General features: G+C 42.7%; 1 protein-coding gene across 3 annotated transcripts in view; it reads right to left on the bottom strand.

The window, feature by feature from the left end:
* BIVM (basic, immunoglobulin-like variable motif containing) overlaps positions 1-21,627 on the bottom strand; it is a 78,451-nt gene extending 56,824 nt beyond the window's left edge. Inside the window, exons 1-3 of one of the 3 annotated variants that reach the window (XM_047848714.1) lie at positions 21,243-21,627; positions 14,520-15,116; positions 7,311-7,437 (exon numbers count right to left, since the gene is read on the bottom strand). In XM_047848714.1, the coding sequence (XP_047704670.1) occupies positions 7,311-7,437; positions 14,520-14,997 (605 nt within the window). In that variant the 5' untranslated portion in view covers positions 14,998-15,116; positions 21,243-21,627. Of the gene's footprint in view, positions 1-7,310; positions 7,438-14,519; positions 15,117-19,924; positions 20,385-21,242 lie in introns of those variants that run through there. The other 2 variants (XM_047848695.1, XM_047848705.1) reach the window with 2 other exon arrangements.
* Between the last annotated feature and the right edge of the window lie 53 nt (positions 21,628-21,680).

Here is a 21,680-nt window from a genome sequence, read left to right as displayed (position 1 = left end):
CCCCCTCCCCCCACCACTCATACTCTGTCTCTATCTCAAAAATAAATAAACATTAACAAGTTTAAAAATAAATAAACAAACTTTTTTTGTTAATTAAAAAAAGATACGTTGAAGACCTAACCACAGGTACCTATGAATACAATCTAATTTGGAAATAAGGTCTTCACAGATAAAATCAAGTTAAGATGAAGTCATACTTGAGTAAGTGTGGGCTCTTAATCCAAGATGGCTGGTGTCCTTATAAAAAAGAAAAAAGGGACATGCAGAGAGGAGAGTGCCGTGTGAAGACCCAAACACATGAAGGGAAAACTCAGAGACAGAAGTGTCGCAGCAGCAAGCCTAGGAATACCAAGGACCACCAACAAGGCACCAGAAGCTAGGATGAAGCAGAGTCTAGCCCTCGGATTTCAGAGGGAATGTGGCCCTCCCAACAGCTTGGGCTCTGACTCCCGACCTCCAGAACTATGAGCCAGTTCCTGTTGATTTAATCCAGCCAGTTTATGGCACTTTGTTATGGTAGCTCTAGGAAACTCATATGCTAATCATCATCCAGGAAACACTATAAACTGCTTTACATCCACAAAAGCAAAAAACCCTGAACACATTATGAATGGTTTTGTTTATAGCTATTTGCAAGGCTGTTTAAAAAAGAACTCCTCCCACAGAAATGACCCTGACTTGAGAAAGTGTTGGCGTTACAGGGCTCTCATATTTCAAACTCAGAAGCTAACTTCCGTAAGAGCTCATGTATTCATAGCTACCACCTACATTCTGTTCTGCAACTAAATTTCCAACAAATGGACTTAGCAGTCACCATGACTTGTTTCCTGATGCTCTTCCATTCCTTATTTTTTCTCAACAGATATCTTGGGTGGTTGACATTCCTTGTTGAGTGGCTAAGAGCTCATGGCCATTGCAGTCACTCAATTCTTGCATGACTGGGAGTCTGTTGCTTCCATACTTGAATGACAACATAAATAGGACACTTGGGTGACTTTTTCTGTCCTGAGAAACATGATTCCACTGTAGCCTGATAGCTAGTACTGCCATGATGTGAAGACTGAGACCAAAGGGGTAATTTCCCTTTGTACTGGTTTTGCACTGTATACCCATGACTCCTTATGCTTGAACTCTAGTAACTCCACCAGAACATGCCTTGGTGCTGATCAATCTGTATCGGTTTTCCTTTCCTGGGACACAGTTTGCACTTTTATATCTGTAGACTCTAGCTTTTCCTTCTTTTGGGAACGTTCCTTCCAATTGTGTCTTTCAATATTTTTTTTTTTTTCTATTTGTTCTGATCTCTTTCTCAGGAATACCAGTTACTGATATTTGGAGCCTCTGTCTGTTACCCATATCTATCTGTTGTTGTTGTTGTTGCTGTTTTTAACAATTTTATTTTTAAGTAATATCTACAGCCAATGTGAGGCTCAAACTCATAACCCCAAGATCAAGATTCATATGCTCTACCTACTGAGCCAGTCAGGCACCCCAATATTTATCTGTCCTTTAATCCTTTTTATATCTTTGTTATTTTCCATTTGGGTTTTGTGCAATTTCCTCACACTGACTCACCATTGACTTAATTATGTTTTTCACTGGGTTGGGTTTTTTTTTTCCTGCTTCTAATGTGGTTTTCACCTGTGCAATGACTTTGTCCTCCACTTCTTTCTGTGGGTCTGCCAATTATTTCCCCTTCTGTAGTCATATAATCTCTTCTTTGACTTCATTTTGAAAAATTGTATGAATTATAACTTTTTTGATATAAAGGGCTTATTGTCAATTTTAACTTTATTTCCTTGAATAACTCTTCCAAAGATGTATATGCCTTCCACAGTTGCCCGTTTTTATTTGCAATTTTTATACACATATATCAAGTTGCTTCCTCTGTCTTTCCTCATCCTTGAATAGAGCCGATTATCACTGAAGAGCTGTTTGCTGTCTTCAACACCCCATCATCAAATTTGTCAAGTCTGCCCCTCATTTTTGTTTTGTTTTTTTTTTTATAATTTTGGTAAAGACACATAACATGAAATATACCATCTTAACCAGTTTTTAAGGGTACAGTTGAGTCATGTTAACTATATTCAGTGTTGTGAAAGAGATCTCTAGAATGTCTCCATCTTGCAAGACTGAAACTCTACACCCACTGGACAACACCTTTTTCCCCCCTCCCCCCAGCCTGTGACAAACACCATTCTACTTTTTGTTTTTATGAGTTTGACTACTTTATACTTCATATAAATGGAATCATACAGTATTTCTCTTTTTGTCACTGGTGACCACCATTCTACATTCTTTCTCTTTCATTTTGACAACTCTTAAGTACCTCTTACAAATAGAATCACACATTATTAGCCATTTTGTGTCTGGCTTATTTCACCTAGCATAATGTCCTCAAAGTTCATCCATGTTGTACCGTGTGTCAGAATTCCTTTTATTTTAAGGCTGAATTAATATTCCATTGTGTGTATATACCACATTTTCTTTATTCCTTCAACTATCAATGGACACTTGGGCTGTTTCCCCTTCCCAGCTATTGTGAATAATGCTGCAATGAACACAGTATGCAAATATCTCTTCAAGATCCTGCTTTCAATTCTTTTGGATATATACCCAGAAGTGGGATTACAGGATCATATGGTATCTTAGCTCAGGCTGCTATAACAAATTATGACAGACTTAGTGGCTTCAACAACAAACAATTATTTATTTCCTATAGTTCTAGAAGCTAAGAAGTCCAAAACTGAGGTGCCAACGAATCTAATGTCTGGGGAGAAACTGCATATGGCCATCCTCTCATTGTGTCCTCACACAATGGAGCAGAGACAGAGGAGGAAGCAATCTCCCACTTCCTGTCCTTTACAAGGTACAAATCCCATTCATGGGGGCTCCCCCTTCATGACCCAATCACCTCCCAAAGACCCCATCTCTTAATACCATCACATTGGGGGTTAGGATTCCAATATATGAATTGGGGGGAGACACAAACATTCAACCACAACACACATTCTATTTTTAACTTTTCAAGAAACTTCCACACTATTTTCCATAGGGGCTGTACTATTTTAGATTTTTATATTCCTACCGACAGCACACAAAAGTTCTGATTTCTCCACATTCTTGCCAACAACTATTATTTTCTGGCTTTTTTCATAGTGGCCATCCTACTGGGTGTGAGGAAATACCATATTGCAATTTTGATTTGCCATTTCTCTGACAATGGTGTTGAGCATCTTTTTGTATGCTTGCTGTCCATTTGCATATTCTTTGGAAAAATGTCTGTTCAAGTCCTTTGCCCATGTTTTAATTGGGTTCTTTGGTATTTTTGTTGTTGAATTGTAGGAGTCCTTTACATATTCTGGATATCAACCCCTTATCAGATGTATGATCTGCAAAATATTTTCTCCCATTCTGTAGGATGCCTTTTCACTTTGTTGATGGTTTTCTTTGATGCACAGAAGTTTTAAGGTTTGATATGATTCTATTTGTCTATTTTTGCTTTTGTTACCTGTGCTTTTGGTGTCATATCTCAGATATCGTTGTCAAATTCAATGTCATGAAATTTCCCCCTAAGTTTTCTTCTAGTTTCATAGTTTTAGGTCTTTACATTTATGTCTTTAACATATTTTGAGTTAATTTTTGATAAGCAGGGTCAAGTTCATTCTTTTGCAGGTGGATATCCACTTTTCCCAGCACCATTTGCTGAAGAGACTGTCCTTTCTCTATTCCATGGGCTTGGCACCCTTACGGAAGATTGTTTGCCCATGTACATGAGTGTTTCTCTCTGGGCTTTCTATTCTGACCCATTTGTCTACATATCTGTCTTTATGCCAGGATCACACTGTTTCGATTATGTAGCTCTGGGAGGTTTTGAAATCAGGAAGTGGGTGGCCTACGTTCCACTCTTGCCATCACTACCTTCCCAGCAATTCACTAGAGGCACTGTCCTTAGCTAGAAATTAGGAAGTAAAATAATCCAGTAGCGATCAGAGGAGCAGGATGTCTCCTTCCACAACCCCTACCTGCATTTCTGTAGTGCTGAACTGGATCTCCATCAAGAACTCTGATGTTCCTCCCCTGGTGCAGTGGCTCACACCCCTAGATCTAACCAAAGGGTCACCGGATGGTTTCAGGACTGCCACATGAACTTTAGGGAAACCTGTACCATTTGAGGCTAATAGTAGTCTTTGCAGTTCTTGGTGTCCTCTCCCTGTTGGTCCAGAGTGCAGAGGATTTGAGAAGCATGTATTAGAGACTATGGTTTGGGGATATTGTTAATTCTTTGTTTCAGGGAAGATAAGAGTTTTCCCCTATTTTTTATTTTCTTGTTATTGTTTCCATGGGTTTGAGGCATAGAGGCCAAGGGCAGGCCACCCCAAGATGGGTCGCTTTGGCATGAACATTATTTTGAGCTGAAAGCAATCCAAACCCAGCAGATTCAGAAAAAGCTCATTATCCAGCCCCGCCCCCCCCCCCCAATCAACTGCCTGCTTTACCAGGAAGAGAGCTATTAACCAGAGACTCCCCTTTACCTGAGAAACTTATCTGCATAATAGGGTAATTTTTGTTTTTCAAAACATCTCCTTTCATCTCCCTACTAATAGCCTTCCTCCTCTTATCCACAGACTCCTACCCCTCTCCTTAGCTCACATAACCTTCATGTTACCTCAATGTCTTTAGAATTTCAATGTCTGTGTGAATTCCCTGTACATACGCTGAGTTTCTCCTGTTAATCTGTCTCATGTCAATTTGATTCTAAGTCCATCTAGAAGAGCCTTGAAGAGCAGAGGAAAGCTACCTCCCCAATAGAGAGAAGGAATGGAGTAAACAGACCTTATTCTGTCATATTTAAATCTCCAACTTCTATCCAAAACACCTCTTCACAAAGTCTTAGGGTCACTCCTAGACACCCTTAAGATTTTCCATATTTCTTCATCAGTCCAAACTTGTTTACTGGTCTTGTTCATGACCAGCCTAAAACTTTTACTGACTTTCTACTATCTCCTACGGGTGTTTCCATTCCAACCGTACTCTTGTAATATCTTCAGTGGGAAATGAGTTTGTCATCCTAACAGTGTTTCCCCTCAGGTTATTTCTCCCATCTATCCTTCCTCATCCAAGCCTTATGGTTTCACATGTTATACTATTAAAATACAATTACCCAAATTAGTTGTTAAAACAAATCTTAGGTCTAAGGGATTAGAAGCAAAAATGGGCAAAGGCTTTCTCCAAAGAAACTAAAATTACTGTTTTTGATTCTAATGCCTCTTCTCCAATACAATCTACATCCTGATTACTACCAATTAATCTTTTAAAATACCTTTTTGTTAAGAAATCATCAATGGCTTCTCTCTATGTCAGGAACAACAACAAAAAAAATCTAAATCCTTAGCCTGGTGTCCAAGATACAGATCATGACAGGTTACAAAGAAAGAATGTGAACTTTGGAGTCTGGCTCTCTTCAGTTTTAATACAAGATCTGCTTCTTCACCGTGTGATGTTAGGTAAGCTTCTTAGCTTCTGAACTTCACCCCAGACAAGCCTGTCTAATCTTCATTACCAATACGCAAGACACTCTCCTCCCATCCATGCAAAGACCTTTGGACCCTCCTCCATACCTCTCTTAAGACCCAGCTCCTCAGTGAAGCCTTTTGATGATCATTATTTCCTCTCATGTTGGTAGTTTATTCATACCCATCTTGTCTGAATATTCATACCCATCTTTGTCTGAAACCTGTCTGAGATATTTTATATTTCTCTGCTTAGTCCCCATTTCTCACCTACATTTTAAATCTGAGAAAACAAACACCATGTTTTGTGTATCTCTGTATTCTCGGCCACAGTAAAGGGTCCAATATTTATTAAATAGGTGATAAAATCTAACATTTTTTAAACCTCACACAAATAATTTTTAAAATCTCAACCCATAGGAGCACCTGGGTGGCTCAGTTGGTTAAGCCTCTGACTTCGGCTCAGGTCATAATCTCACGGTTTGTGAGTTCAAGCCCTGCGTCAGGCTCTGTGCTGACAGCTCAGAGCCTGGCCTGAGCCTGCTTCAGATTCTGTGTCTCCCTCTCCCTCTGCCCCTCCCCTGCTCAGGCTCTGACTCTCTCTTTCAATAATAAATAAATGGTAAAAAAAAAATTTTTGTTAATCTCAAATCATAGACTAGTAATATCTAAAAGCCATCATTAATTAAACATTTTTTTCTTTCAAATAGGAACTGTATTCCAAGGTAACCAAACAGCCACAGTTGATGAGTGAAAGCTCTTCTTATTGGAAGAAGATCACTAACTAATAAAGGGAGAAGATATAAAAGAAATTTGAAATATCACCATTTTCTAGCAAGGATTCAGGTAACAATCATCAATGGGTTTGGCTAAAACCACTAGGTGAAAAGTTAATGGGGACAGGATATTAGCCTGATGCCACTGTCCCCCCCCCCCCCCCCCCACTGATTATGTGATGGTTGCAGAAAGGAAGAAAAAAGAACTTGACAATGTGGGCTGACGCTGTCACCGCCTAAATCCGATAATCAGTCTTAGAATCTAGTACGGGACGACCAGATACTATGCATCCCCTGATGTGATGCAGTATGAAGAACAAAGGGTCACCGAGGCAGTACTGTTGCCTAAAATGTTCAATCAGAATCTAAACCAAGTCTGTATGTCTAACTTCCAGCTGTCAGGAAATACTGAGGCTATAGAAATAATTTAGACAACAGGGGGGAAATATCAGACAAATCCAGAAGGTAGGACACTCTAGAAGATATCTGGCCAAGTCTCTTTAAGAAGTTAATCTAGGGGCCCCTGGGTGGTTCAGTCAGTTAAGTGTCCAACTCTTGATTTTGGCTCAGGTCATGATCTCACGGTTTACGAGATTGAGCCTCGCTGTTGGGCTCTGCACTGACAGCATGGAGCGTGCTTGGGATTCTCTCTCTCTCTCTCTTTCTCTCTCTCTGCCCCTTCCCTGTACTCTCTCTCTCTAAATAAATAAATAAACATTAGAGAAAAAAAAAAAAAAGAAGTCAATCTCCTAGAATTTAAAAAACAAAAGTGAGGGGAGGGAGGCAGAGACTGTTCTAGGTTAAGAGACACATACAAGCCACAACAAGCAAACGCTAAGTGTGGTTCATGTGGTTGGGAACCACAATGAACAACCAGTTGTGAAAATACTTCAAAACAATGTGGAAAACCTAAATTTAGCCTAGGAATTAGATACTATGGAAATATTATTAACTTTATTAAGTATGACAACGCTATTGTGTTAAGTGTGGTTAAGGAAAAAAGTCAATTTTTAGAGATTACCATCTTCTGAGATCTAATACTTTCCGCTGCTTAATATCTTCAAGAGGAGAATACTGAGGCCACTCCCTCTGATGTCTTCCTTTTTTGTCTGAAGTTTTTTTCTTGCAAATTTGTTTCTTTACATTGCCTAGACACAAGAATACAAAGTAAGCAAAATGCTCAGGATGAAATAAGCCATTATGGGAGTATAATTAATTATGTAAAAGGGACCCCCGGGTGACACAGTTGGTTAAGCAACCAACTTCATCTCAGATCATGATCTTGAGGTTCACGAGTTTGAGTCCCACGTCGCATCGGGTTCTGTGCTGACAGCTCAGAGCCTGGAGCCTGCTTCAGATTCTGTGTGTGTCTCTCTCTGTGCCCCTCCCCAACTTGAGCTCTGACTCTCTCTCAAAAATAAATAAACATTTAAAAAATTATGTGACAAAATTAAAAAGTAACTGCCACTAGTTCTCAAAATGATATTGCAAACATGTTGAAGAAAGACATGTATCTTCAAGAATAGTCCCCTGGCTTAAAGAGAGAGAATAAATAAAAACAAGTTTAAGCAATCATGAGTGTAGTTCCTATCAGATTCTTACACTTCCAACTCCTGATCTAGTCCCTTCTCTAGGAAAAGAATGAATCGCAAAATCTTTGGTTTAGAAAATCAAATTACCAATGGTAAAATATTTAACTAGACCACTTTCCAGAAAATGAATCCCTTTGTAAAAAACAATAAAACCACATTAATGTAACTCTGTTAAGAAAGTAAAAGCAATAGGTCCAATAATGCAATGATGCGATATTTAAAAATACCTGCAGGCCTTACAGAGACCACAAAATGGATTAAGAATGATGCTCATGTGTACATTATGAAAACGTGACTTCAGCCCCAGGAACTAGAACGGAAAACAAAGCCTTCTTTCTGTGTGTGTGTACGTAATGAAGTGTGCACGCACACACACGCACGCATGTGCACACGTGAGCACATGCAAGCAAACACACACACACACACACACACACACACACACACACACACACACACCACTCTCTCCAAAAGACATGTAAAGCAAATAGCAGGGTCACCTAAGGGGGAGGAGAATTGGAAGCTAGACAAAAAGAAGACAAAACTGAGAATGAGACACTGCACTGTTTAATTTTTACACTTTTTGTTTCTGAACGATGCTAATGGATTACTCAGGCAAAAAAAAAAAAAACCCCACCTATTTAGTTAAAATCTTAACTATAGAGAAATGATGGTTACCAGAAGGGAGGTGGGTGGCTGTGGGGGAAATAGGTGATGGGGATTAAGGATGCACTTGTCGAGATGAGCACCAGGTGAGGTATGGAATGTTGAATCCCTACATTGTATGCCTGAAACGAGTATTACACTTTCTGTTAACTGACTGGAATTTAAATTAAAACTTTAAAAAATATATTAATAAATAACATCCAACTTTCATGTCAGTAAAATACCATTAACATTTCAGACAGCTATGCTCAAATACTTGAATAAATTTCACACATACTACATTTTCGATGAAGTGATCAAACCTGATATGAAATTATATTAGAGCTAATATTTTATTTTTATGAGTTATTCACAATGATAAGACATAGATCATCGAGAGATATGTCTAGAAAACAAACACAGGAAGGGGTTTATTTCATTCGCCTTTCAATAAAACCCAAACCAGCTGGAACTCAGAAACTACGGTGACACAGGGGATTTCTCTGATTTTTGTAAGATGTCATAATGACAAACACTGTAATATCCAGACACCAGTTTTTCCCCACTGCCTCTAGCTATTCGAAGTCTTCACAGAGAACACACAATTTCCACAGAGCTCAACAACCAGTGGCAAATATGAGCTAAGTCCCATTCGGACAAGTTTCTTCCCCTAATAAAATACATCTTAGAGACTGACAAGATGGAAAAACTACTGTCCAGCATTTCTCCGATGTCTTGTCTTCACTGCCCCATAATGCCTTAATGCCCTACGCAGTTTTCCCAGCCACTTAAAACCTTAGAGGCTAATGAAGCGTGCTGATCAGTGCCCTCAGCACCCCCTGGGGTGGTCTGGCCCCACACGCTTTCCTCTGAGGCTACCTAAGCCTGCCCTCTGTCCCCTTCAACTTTACGCCCTGGAGCCCCCCGGGCTAAAGAAGTGTGTGTTCCAAATAAGCATCCTTGGTAAATCCACCTGTTGCCACACGGGTGAAATTCCATTCAGCTCGGGAGAGAGGAAAGCTCTGGCAAAGTGGGAGCTAAGTTTGAGAGAACGTAACATACCCACGCCTGAACACTGTCTCCCCATCTCATCAACCCCAAGAACCTCTGCCCACTGCTGTCTGTCACCGCCATATTCCTTCTTCCGTTCCCCACCTGGCCCACAACACAACCATACAGCTCTGACACCAAAAGGAACACACATACACACACAGCTACCTCTATTCACCACGCTGCCTTTTAGAGAAAGGTCTGAGCATAGCAAAAAGTAGAGTATCTGCCATCTTTTTGACTTGAGGAACCAGGGGACAGAGTTTGGGGCAATCACTGTCACTGGAAAGTGAGGTGGGTGGGCACCCCAGAAATAAAAGAGCCAGAAAAGGGGAGACTCAAATTCTGTGCATAAATTTGGCCCCAATCTTAGGCTGACTCTGGAACCATGCGTGCACAGAGCAGACCCCAAAGAGCACAGCTAAGGCCAAAAAATATTGGACAGAGATTTCAAATGTCCTTAAGGGACAGAATTTGTGGTTTTAGTCAAACCAAATCTATTGGTGCTAAAATTAAAAACAAACAAATGAACAAACTTGAAATAAAGCACTCTTTGGAGGAATATACAAGAATCCAAAATCAACACATTTCCAATACCCAGCATACAATCCAAAATTATTGAATATGTGAGGAAACTAGAAAATGTGACACCTTCTCAAGAAAAAAAGATTAGACCAACTCGAAGATGACCCAAATTTTAAAACTGGCAGATAAGGATTCTATCTTATCTTATTTTAAGTAGGTTTCACACCCAGCACAGAGCCCAACATGGGGCTTGAACTCACAACCCTGAGGTCAAGACCCGAGCTGAGATCTCAAGCTGAGATCTTAACTGACTGAGCCACCCAGACACCCCAGCAGATAAGGATTTTAAAGTGGATATTACAGGGGCACCTGGGTGGGTCTATCAGTCAAGCATCAGACTTTGGCTCAGGTCTTGATGTCATGGTTGGTGAGTGTGAGCCTTGCTATGGGTGAGCCCCACTTCTCTCTCTCTCCCTCACTCACTCTCCCTCTCTGCCCCCCATGGGATTCTCTCTCTCTCTCTCTCTGCCCTTTGCTCATTTGCACCCTCTCTCTCTCAAAAAAGAAAAAAGAAGAGAAAGAAAAGAAGGATGAAAGAAAGGAAAGAAGGAAGAAAAAAAAAGGAAAGGAAAAAAGAAAGTGGATATTATATCTATGCTTTATGAGATAGATAAAATCTTCCAGTAAGGAATGAGAAGATAGGAAACCCAAGATAGGAAACAAAAACTACTTTAAAAATGTAAACTCCAGAACTAAAAAAAAAAATAATCTGAAACAAATAATTCATGGAATATACTTATCTTTAAGAGATCCACTTTATCTTTTTCTTCAGCTATCAAGTTTTTATCAAAAGGAAGATGAATCATGTCTTTTCCGAGGCGAGCTGACTGACACACAATGTTACATTCGTTTCAAGTGTACAATATAGTGATTCAACAACTCTATATGCTACACTCACCGTAAGAGTGGCTACCATCTGTCACCACACCACACTATTACAGAACCTTGACTGTATCCCCTACGCTGTACCTCTTACTCCCATGAGGCATTCACTCTCTAACTGGAAGCCTGTATCTTTCACACCCCTTTACCAATTGTGCCTGTCCCCCACCCCTCTCTCCTCTGGCAACCATCACTCTGTTCTCTGTATTTGTAGGTCTGATTCTGCTTTGTTTGTTTGCTTGTTTACTCGTTAGTTTCAGGTTTTAGATTCCACGTTAAAGTAAAATCATACAGTATTTGTCTTTCCCTGTCTGAACTATTTCACTTAGCATGATACCCTCTAGATCCATCCATGTTGCAAACGGCAAATTCTCATCCTTTTTTATGGTTGAGCAGGAGAGATGCACTTTAAATATAAAAAGATACAAGTTGAAAATAAACAGACAGGAAAAGATACACCATGCAAGCACTAGTCAAAAGAAAGCTGGAGTAGCCAGATTAATATCAAACAACATAGCTTGCAGAACAAGAAATATTACCAGGAATAATGAGGGACATTTCATAACAATAAAAAAGGTCAATTCAACAAGAGGAAATAATACTCATATTGTGTGTGCACCTAATTAATAGAGCTTCAAATTACATGGAAGCAAAAATCAACAGAATTAAATGCAGAAAAGATAACAATCATAGCTGGAGATTTTTAACATTTCGTTTTCTTTTTTTTTTAATTTTTTTTTAACATTTATTTATTTTTGAGACAGGGAGAGACAGAGCATGAACAGGGGAGGGTCAGAGAGAGGGAGACACAGAATCTGAAACAGGCTCCAGGCTCTGAGCTGTCAGCACAGAGCCCGACGCGGGGCTTGAACCCACGGACCGCGAGATCGTGACCTGGGCCGAAGTCGGCTGCTTAACCGACCGAGCCACCCAGGCACCCCTTAACATTTCATTTTCAGCTGTGAAGAGAACAAGACAAAAATTCAGTAGTGACACAGAAGATGTGAACAACACTTTGACCCAATCACAAACACTTCGACCCAATGTGTATTTCTAGAACACTATACCCAACACCACACCCATCTTTTCAAATGCACATGGTACATTCACCAACATAGACTGTGTGTTGGGTCATAAAACAAGTCTCAGCCCATTTTAAAAGATGAGTTCATATGTCCTCTGTCCACAATGGAAATAAATTAGAAATCAATATTGGGGCACCTGGGTGGCTCAGTCAGTTGAGCATCAGACTCTTGATTTTGGCTCAGATCATGATCTCATGGTTCCTGGGATCAAACCCTGCATAGGGCTCTGGACTGACAGCGCAGAGCCTGCTTAGGATTTTCTTTCGGTCTCCCTCTCCCTCTGCCTCTCCCCTGCTCACATGTGTGTGGGTGTGCACACACACACTCCCTCTCTCTCTCAAAATAAATAAACTTTAAAAGAATCAATATTTAGAAAAAGCCCCAAAGTATCTGGAAATTAAGCAGCATACTTCTCACAGTAACATATATATCGAAGAAAAAATCACAAAGGAGATTATAAAATACTTCAAATTACATGATAATAAAAATACAGTGTATCAACCTTCGTGGTCTGTGGCTACCAGAGTACTTACAGAGCCACGTTAAGCACTAAATGCTGGAAGCAGAAAAGTTTTGAATCAAAACGTTGGAAAAAGAAGAACAAAGTAAACCCGAAGTAAGTAGAAGAAAGAAAATAATAAAAAGCAAAAATCAATAGAATAGGAAACAAACAATTGAGAAAATTAACCAAGTTAAAAGCTGGTTATCTGAAAAGATGAGCAAAACTGATACACCCCTAACCAGAAGAAAAAGGGAGAGAACATAAATTACCACTATCAGGAAAGGAAAGAGGAATTATTGCTAAAAGACCCTATAGACATTACAGGGATAAAAAGGACTATTAGAAATAACTTTGGGGAGGGACACCTGGGTGGCTCAGTTGTTTAAGTAGCCAACTCTTGGTCTCGGTTCAGGTCACGATGTCATGGTTGGTGAGATCGAGCCCCGTGTTAGGTTCTGCACTGAGAGCTCGAAGTCTGCTTGGGATTCTCTCTCTCCCTCTCTCTCTCTCTCTCTCTGCTCCTCTCCTGCCCATGCCCCCCTCCCTCAAAATAAATAAAAAACATTTAAAAATATTTTAAAAATTACTTCGGGGGGCCTGGGTGGCTCAGTCAGTTAAGCGTGAGACTCTTGATTCTGGCTCAAGTCATGATCTCGCAGTTGGTGAGATTGAGCCCTGCATCGGACTCCATGTTGACAGTGTGGAGCCTTCTTGGGATTCTCTGTCCCCCTCTCTGTCCCTCCCCTGCTTGTGCTCACTCTCTCTCTCACTTGCTCGCTCTCTCAAAATAAATAAATAAACTTTAAAAAAGAAAAAAAAGAAAGAACTTCATGCCAACAAAATTGGCAGCTTAGATGAAATGGACAAACTAAAACTTGACAGAATCGATGGGAATCAAGACAACTCCATGATCACAGTTAGAGATTTGTTACACCCCTCTGTAAAGCCCTCAGAAAATAGGAGAGAACACTTCCCAACTTGTCTTAGGAGACCTACATAGCCCTAATTCCAACAACCTGAAAAATATATTACAAAAAAATTATAGACCAATCACCTGTAAATATAGACACAAGGTGAAACCCCCCTGACACGCTGAGAATACAAATTTACATGACATTCTGGGAAACAAGTCAAGCTGACAAACAAACAAGAAGTATGGAGGTTTTACAAAAAGAAGCCTAGAAGTAAAATACAAATCCCACCTCCACCTCCTCCTAGCTATCGTCTTTCCACAAGCAACTCAACCTCTCTGAGCCTCAATCTCTTTACCTATAAAATAAGAGTACCCACCACATAAAAATCCTGTATTACTGTGAGTTCAAAAGAAAGAAGTGAAAAGCAGTAGTGTCTGCCACAGGGCCACCACCCTGCAATTGCGAAGGCTTTGTATTGCACCCTGGGTGAATAGCGCCCTCTTAAGTTGTGCAGTACACAACCTAGTCAGTGGTACCTGGAGACCCTGCTGGGTGCTCAAACAATTTTAAAAGGAAAAAGCCACAGTTATACAGAAGAAAAAAACTAAACGTTTAGTTGGGAAAGATGAATTCATGTCTCTGCAAAACTAAAAAATAGTGGTATGTTATTCTAGCCACCTCATTAACCATTTCTAAGCTACTGTATACTTATCTGCATGCAATACCGGTATTTTACAGCATTCTTAGATTTTTCAAAGCTCTCAAAATGCTAAGGTTATGTGTGCAGTTTCCAGTGGCAAGCCATTAATGAACTAAATGTCCTCTGCCCAAGTTATTTCTTAACTACAGTAATAGACATGATAGCAATGGTCCTTGTATAGCAGCATAAAAAAGGAAACCATGCTTAATGGCAAGCTTAAACAAGATACATTGTTTTCTTATTATTTTCACATGGGAAATTCACGCCTCCTTCCTTACCTGATTTGTGTTTCAAATTTGTGGTCACCCCATCAAATTCAGACTTATCAATTTCCCATGCGAGAGGTAGCTTGCCCAGGCTATTGGATAAGTTGTCCAAGCTATTTTCTTCATTGTAGATGATCTCTGATGTACTAGTTGGGATGCCAATATATCTTGATGGGTTATTTCCCGCGGATAAAGAGGTACTATCAGGAAGACAAGAAGAGCGGGTTGAATTTGGAGGTTTATAGATTGAGGTTGCCTGGTTGAGAAAGGCATAGTCTGAACAGATGGCATAAATTTTCTCCCGAGTATGGGTCACTGGACAGCTCCACGGATAATGACCATCTCCTTTGGGGCCCAAGGGTGCCCCCGAGGCACGAGTGCAGAAAGACTGTACAGCACCGTGTAGATTCTCTTCAGGAGACTTTCTCTCGGATTTGTGCTCACCATTTCCAGAATCATTTGCCCTTTCTGCTTCTGCAACGTTAGGCATTGAATGCAACTATAAAAGTTCTGTTAAGGAGAAGTTGCAACTCTTTCTGCTACTCGAAAACCAACTGTGGCAATCGTTTAGAGCATCCTACAGAAACTTGGGAGCTGCAAAATGGGATCCTAAGAAAAGAGGGAGGAGAAAGAAACATCAACAATCCGCTAGACACTACAAAAGACTAAGAAATATATCAAATGTTTCACACGGGTTCATTCAATGAATATTTTACAACTACTAAACACCTAGAGTCAAAATCACCACCCATCTGCTTTATTAAAAAATTATTTTACAATAATGCTTTAGAATAATAAAAAAATACAAACAACTCAATTAAAAATGGGCAAAATATCTAGGGGCGCCTGGATGGCTCAGTCAGTTAAACATCCGACTTCAGCTCAGGTCATGATCTCGTGGTTCGTGAGTTCGAGCCCACATCAGGCTCCGTGCTAACAGCTCAGAGCCTGGAGCCTGCTTCAGATTCTATATCTCCCTCTCTCTCTGCCCACCCCACGCAGGCTCTGTTTCTCTTTCTCTCAAAGATAAATAAAAACATTAAAAAAAAATTTTTTTTTAATAGGCAAAATATCTGAATAGTCACTTCTCCAAAGACAGTGTAGAAATGGTCAATAAACACAACGAAATGATGTTCAGCAGCATTAGCCATCTCGGAAATGCAAATCAAAACCACAATAAGACACTATGTCAACCCAGCAGGATGGCTCTAATGAAAAAGATAGACGATAAGGATTGTTGAGGATGTGGTGGAACTGGAACCCTCATACACGTCTGATGGAAATGCAGAATGGTCTAGTCACTTTGGAAAACAGTTCCTCAAACACTTACAGAGTGACCATATGATCAAGCAATTTCACTCCTAGGTATACAGCTACGAGAAATGAACACATATGTCCACACAAATGTTCGTAGCGGCATTATTTATCATAGCCAAAAAGGAGAAACAACCCAAATATCCATCAATTGATGAATGGGTAAGATAAATAAAATGTAGTTTATCCATGCTACAGAATATTGGGCAATAAAAATAAATGAAATACTGACCCATGCTACAACACAGATGGCCCTTGAAAGCATTATGCTAAATGAATGAAGCCAGTCACAAAGGAGCAGACAGTGTATGATTCCATTTATATGAAATGTTCAGAATAGGCAAATCTCTAGTGACAGAAATTAGATTAGTGGGTTACCTACAGCTGGGAGGGAGGAGGAGGTTGGGGATGATGGGGTTTCTTTTTGTAATAATGAAACTATTCTATAATTGATTGAGGTGATGAATCCACAACATTATGAATATACTAAAAGCTACTGAACTGGACATTTGAAACAGGTGAATTGTATGATGTGTGAATCATATCCCAATAAAGCTGTGCATGCATCACAATTATAGTTAGTAGTCACTAACTTCTGGTCAGTCTCAGGAAAAACTCATTTCCAAGTCTACACCAGTTCCTTTGGGGAAGAAAACAGAACAGTTTAAATAGCAACCAAGGGCATTTGAGGAAGTCGAAGATTTACAGGACCTTGATGAGTCAGACCAGCACAGGTGGTACAGGAGGGCACAGGGTGCAGATGCCAGTTCTGAGTGTGCCCACCCCACAGGGCGCTAGTGATAGAAAAGTACTCAAGAGACACAGCCCGCCCCAGATAACCAGTCTGATGTTCACTAGTCAATATCTCAGCCCATTCACTTTTTAAAAAATTAGAAGTGAGAATAATTTTCTTAGGTTACAGAAAATGGTTATATAAAACCCCTCATACAAATATTGAATGACAAAAACCTCTAAGGCCATAAGAAATAACAGAAGAAGGATTGCCACAAGAGCCGTGGTCCCTCTAAATCTGTGAGCAGAAACTAGTAAAGGTAAGGCATGTCCTACATGTAATTTAAGGTAACAGAGTTCATTACAAGAAGGACTCCACATATCCTACAAGAGATTCCATTCCCTTTATTTTTAAGGAATGCTTTCCTTTTTTCTTTTTTAATATTTACTTATTTTTGAGAGAAAGAGAGAGAGAGAAAGAGAGAGAGAACGAGTGGGGGGGGGCAAGAGGGGGGGAGAAGATCCAAAGCGGCCTCCAGGCTCTGAGCTGTCAGTACAGCTGACTAGAGTAGGACACTTAACCCACTGAGCCACCCAGGCACCCCAGGAAGGCTTTCCTTCCATTCAAACCTTTGGGGAGTGAGTTTTTTGGAACTGGTGCAGTTTATAGTTATTTGCAGAAAAGTCGGTTTGGCTGGAACCTCCCCACCAAAGATGGAACCCCCAACAGTATCATTTGGGAAACTTCTCTTGTTTTCAAGAAATCCTGGGAGTGCTAGCAGTGGATCTCTTCACAGAATGCTTTAAGCCTTCTCTTTCTTCCTCATCTCCTGGTGTCATGGTGATGTTGGAGGAAGATGCAAAGAGAAGCTTGTATCTGAGGCTGTACAGACCACACTGGGCTTTTCTGAGGAGTCGATTTCTCTGATTCTTAGCAGATGACCTAACAAAGCACTTTCTACTGATCTGTTGTCCTGGTGCCTTTCTCTGAGAGCCAGCGTGGTGGACGGAGGTAGGTATTATTTGTGGCGTTGGGGCTGTATGGGTGGGTTGCGATAGGGTGCATAGGGCCCTGGTAAGTAAGGGGTAGTGACCCAAGGGTGTTGGAGTCCATCGGAGGGAGTGGTGGGGACAGAAATGCTCCGGGCACTGCCCTTGTCTCTTCATCTCAAGCTTAGTTTCTACTTTGTCACAGCTTCCTTCCTCAGATTTAATAGAAGTGTGCCCATGGGACCAGCTCTCTGTAGCGTGGGGATGTTATGAAGAATGCTCATTTGGAACATATAGAGAATATTCTTATCAAAAACATAGGCAAAAGGAAATTAGTGCATTTGAGCACAAAAGGTAGGGCTGAGGGGCGCTTGGGTGGCTCAGGTGGTTAAGCATCTGACTCGACTCTTGATTTCTGCTCAGGTCATGATCTCACAGTTCACGAGATGAAGCCCCACATCAGACTCTGTGCTGACAATGCAGAGCCTGCTTGGGATTCTCTCTCCCCCTCTCTCTACCCCTCTCCTGCTTGTGCTCTCTCTCTTGTGCGTGCTCTCTAAATAAATAAATAAATAAATAAATAAATAAATAAACAAACAAACAAATAAATAAATAAATAAATAAACTTTTTCTTTAAAAAAAGGTAGGGTTGAACTTTCTGGAAGCTAAAGACAAGAAAGAACATAGCACTTAATTAACAAAAATTTAATAGTCTGGTTTTCTTTGCGTTTTGGGTTTGTTTGCTTTTAAATAATGGTCACTCAACAAGCATGATCGCTTTGGTTGCACTTCTACAAAAAAAAAAAAGTGAAGATCATCCACATAAGGGCATAATTTATATCAATTGTCAATAAAAGCCAATACCGGTATGAAAACGTTCTCCTTTGAAGCATCGTTTATGGAAATTTCTCTTTGAAAAATTGTGTAATGTTTCTAGATTTTTGTCACAGAAGTAAAACAAATGACAGAGAAAACTACTACAAAATACCAAGATATGACACAAAGAAAATGAAAATCATCCAACTCCCATGACCCAAACGCTGCTGATGTTTATTTTCTTCCCTTAATATCTGTCAGATCTGGGGAATGTTCTCCCCATGTCAGTGTGAGCCCCTGAAGCTAACTGATGTTCGTATTATCTATTATTATCGCGTCCTCAGGCTTTCCTATGAGTGAACTGAGCACAAGTTATTACTGATAACAGAATCATTAGAGACAGCAATCACTGTATTATGTTGTAATTATAGCCTCAGGAAACACTGAGGGACAAAGGTGCAGTTGTCCCTCCACTAAATAGCCTGTAGCTTCTCTGGTTTGGTCACACCTCATATCTCCTTTTGTTCCTATTTTGGTAAACCATTCCCAAGTCTATCCCCACTCCTAGCATCACCCCACCCCCGGGATGATATTTCTAATCTGACCTGTGCAGAGTTATTAGAAAATAAAGCTTGGACACATATATATGCTCACGTAACTCCCCTGCCTAAAACCTTCGGCTCTTAGAACAAAAAGCCAACTCCTGGCCCCAGGATGGATCTCCTTAGCCCCATCCCTCTCTCAGAGCCCCCTTCCTCCTTCCAACTTTCCAATCTCTGGATGCGTTCTGCTCCTACTCACCCTCCAGTATTTGGTTAATCCCCATTTAATTGCTCATATCCTTCCATGTCACTTTCTGGGGATTCTTTCTTTGCTCCCCAGACCAGGCTAGGTCACCCTGTGCATACTCAGTACCTTTCCTTAACAAGTCTTACCAGGGCTATCCCCAGGGAAGAGCATTTTTTAAAAGTTTCATCAACAAAGACTTAACTTGTAAGTGCCTACATCATGCCAGGCATTATTTTAAGCCCCGGATTAGGAGCCTAGTAGATTCCAGGAAGATTTACTAGGAGAGGCTTTACGAATCAGGGGCTGGACATTAGGCTAAACAGTCTCTTTTTCCTCCTCCCTGGGTGTCGTCTGTGAGAATGATGCTTCCTAATCCAGGTAAGAGAGGAGATGCTCTATTACGATTTTACTAAGAATGTCTAAGGACCTAAGGCTCAATTTAATGATGCTGTCAACCAGCATGGCACAGGCAACAGAAATACTGTTTAACTGTGAGTGAACAAAATTTTATAAAATGCACCTGTAAAGTAACGATTTTTAGAAGTCACTAGAACGAACTGTTCTGTCAAATAAACGCTCCATTTGTAAGGTCAGTATCCATCGCCTAGGCTACATTCTTTTCGGGTTATATTTCCAATCCGTATTTTAAAGTATCAAGTTGGCTTAGAGAACGAAAGACCTTCAGAAGTCTCTTCAGCAAGCCTCCCCATGTGACAACTATTATCTGTATTCCATACGGAAGGCCAGTGAAAGGTAATAGCATGGAAGTGACTTACTAACAGTGGAAAAGGCGCCCACGAGCTGGGCCAGACGCGCTAAGCCCCAGCGGGTCAGGTCTCGGTCCTCCTCCCCGGTGTCCTCCACACGCGCACTAGGCCCCTTGCCGGGCTCAGAACCGAGCCCCTTCCCGGGCTGCGGCCGCGGGCCTACGAAGGATACCGGGTCCTCCCGGCGGCGTGCAGCCCAGGCTCCCGGGGCAAGCGAGCGGAGCTCCCACCTCCCTGTTCTGCGAAGCTCGCGGCGCCGCCAAGCTCAGAGGCCGCCGGGACCCAAGCGACAGTCTCGCAGGCCGGTCCCCGCCACGCCGAGCCTGTGTGTGAGGAGGCGGCGCCGGGCGAAGGGAGGAGCCAGGCTGCGCTCCCAGCCCGCGCCCCTCCGGCGTCCTCCTCGGCCCGCGCGCGCTCTCCGGGACCCAGCCCCCCAGCCCCGGTCCCCGCAGCGAGGCCTCCGGGCCGCTCCGCCCGCCTCCCGCCTGGGCCGGAAGCCGGAGTCCGCCGCTAGGGGGAGCGCTGCGGACGCCCGCGGGGTGATCGCCTCCAACCCGCCCGGGGCCGCGGGAGGTTCCGGACTCTCGACGCTCCAGGGCGGGTGGGACGCGTCAGTTACTGCCCCCGGGCCAGGAGGGAGTCGCCTATTTGAGCTCTGAATGCACCAGTTGAAATCGATACTCAAGACAATTGCAAAAAATTAAAAAACAGACGAGCCCCGCCTGGACGCCCACCCAGGCCAGCTTTTGCCCGCGGAGCCCCCCGGCGGGTCTGGGTTTTCCGGGCAGCTGGCAGAGGTCCCGAGAGGGAAGTGGGAGGGAGAGCTGGAGGCTCTGGGTCCGATACCTGAGCTCCGTGACCCCTCCTGGTGACCTCCCCCCCCCCCCCAACCCCCGGCCAAGGGGCAGACGTGCGGGGAAGAAGGGACGGCCACGGCGCGCTCCCGGCCAGGCCCTGCCCGGCGTGGCGTGGACACCCGCGCCAGGCAGGAGCCACCGGTATCCACGCGGACATCTCCAAATCGGGCTTTGTTCCCGAGAGCACTCGCCCCTCATCTCCCTAACACTCCCCCCATGTTGCGGCCCAGCTCTTCACCCCACTTTTTCCCAGGAGGAGGACGGGCACGGATGCAGTGGCCACCGCTCGGACGGCCACGGGGCTCCAGGGAGCCCACGGCCCCCGGCAACCCAGGCGGCCACAGGCGGCGCCCAGGACAGGCGGGCAACAGCAGGCCCTGCCCGCGGCGCGCGAGTGCCGGGCGGATGGCCCCGCGCGCTGGGCGCACAGCAGCCCGCAGCCACCTCCGCCCGGCCCACAGCCCCGGTACCTCTCGGCCTGTCCGGCGGGGTCGAGTCGCTGCGGCCGCCGCAGAGCCGGCACCGGACCCGGATCACAGCTTCCCGCGCGCTGCCCGCGACGTGCCTCCAGTTACCCTGGGGCTGGCGTCTCTCGTCCCATTGGAGCGCGCGGGGACAGCGCCCTGGACGGCTGTGCCCGGCGACCGGTTGTCAGATATCATTGACAACACCTTCCTTTCATCGTGTTTTATAATACCTGCCCTCTGCACGTGCGGAGGGTATGGTGACAATTTTTTTTCTTTACTCTTAGCTGTGCCCCCGCATGCCCCTCTGTTGGGCACCTTGTATGTAAGCGGTGACCGCAAAGTAAATAAACGAGTGAGAGTAGGTAAAACCTGGCAGGATTTCCGCTAGTCCTATCGCGAACTACATGTCCCAGGAAGCCGTGGAGCACGGACGCCACCGCG

This window comes from Prionailurus viverrinus, chromosome A1 (genome assembly GCF_022837055.1).
Source record: "Prionailurus viverrinus isolate Anna chromosome A1, UM_Priviv_1.0, whole genome shotgun sequence".
In the NCBI taxonomy this organism is placed as follows: domain Eukaryota; kingdom Metazoa; phylum Chordata; class Mammalia; order Carnivora; family Felidae; genus Prionailurus; species Prionailurus viverrinus.
Note: the sequence above shows the minus strand (reverse complement) of the source record. Positions and strands in the feature narration are given on the sequence as shown.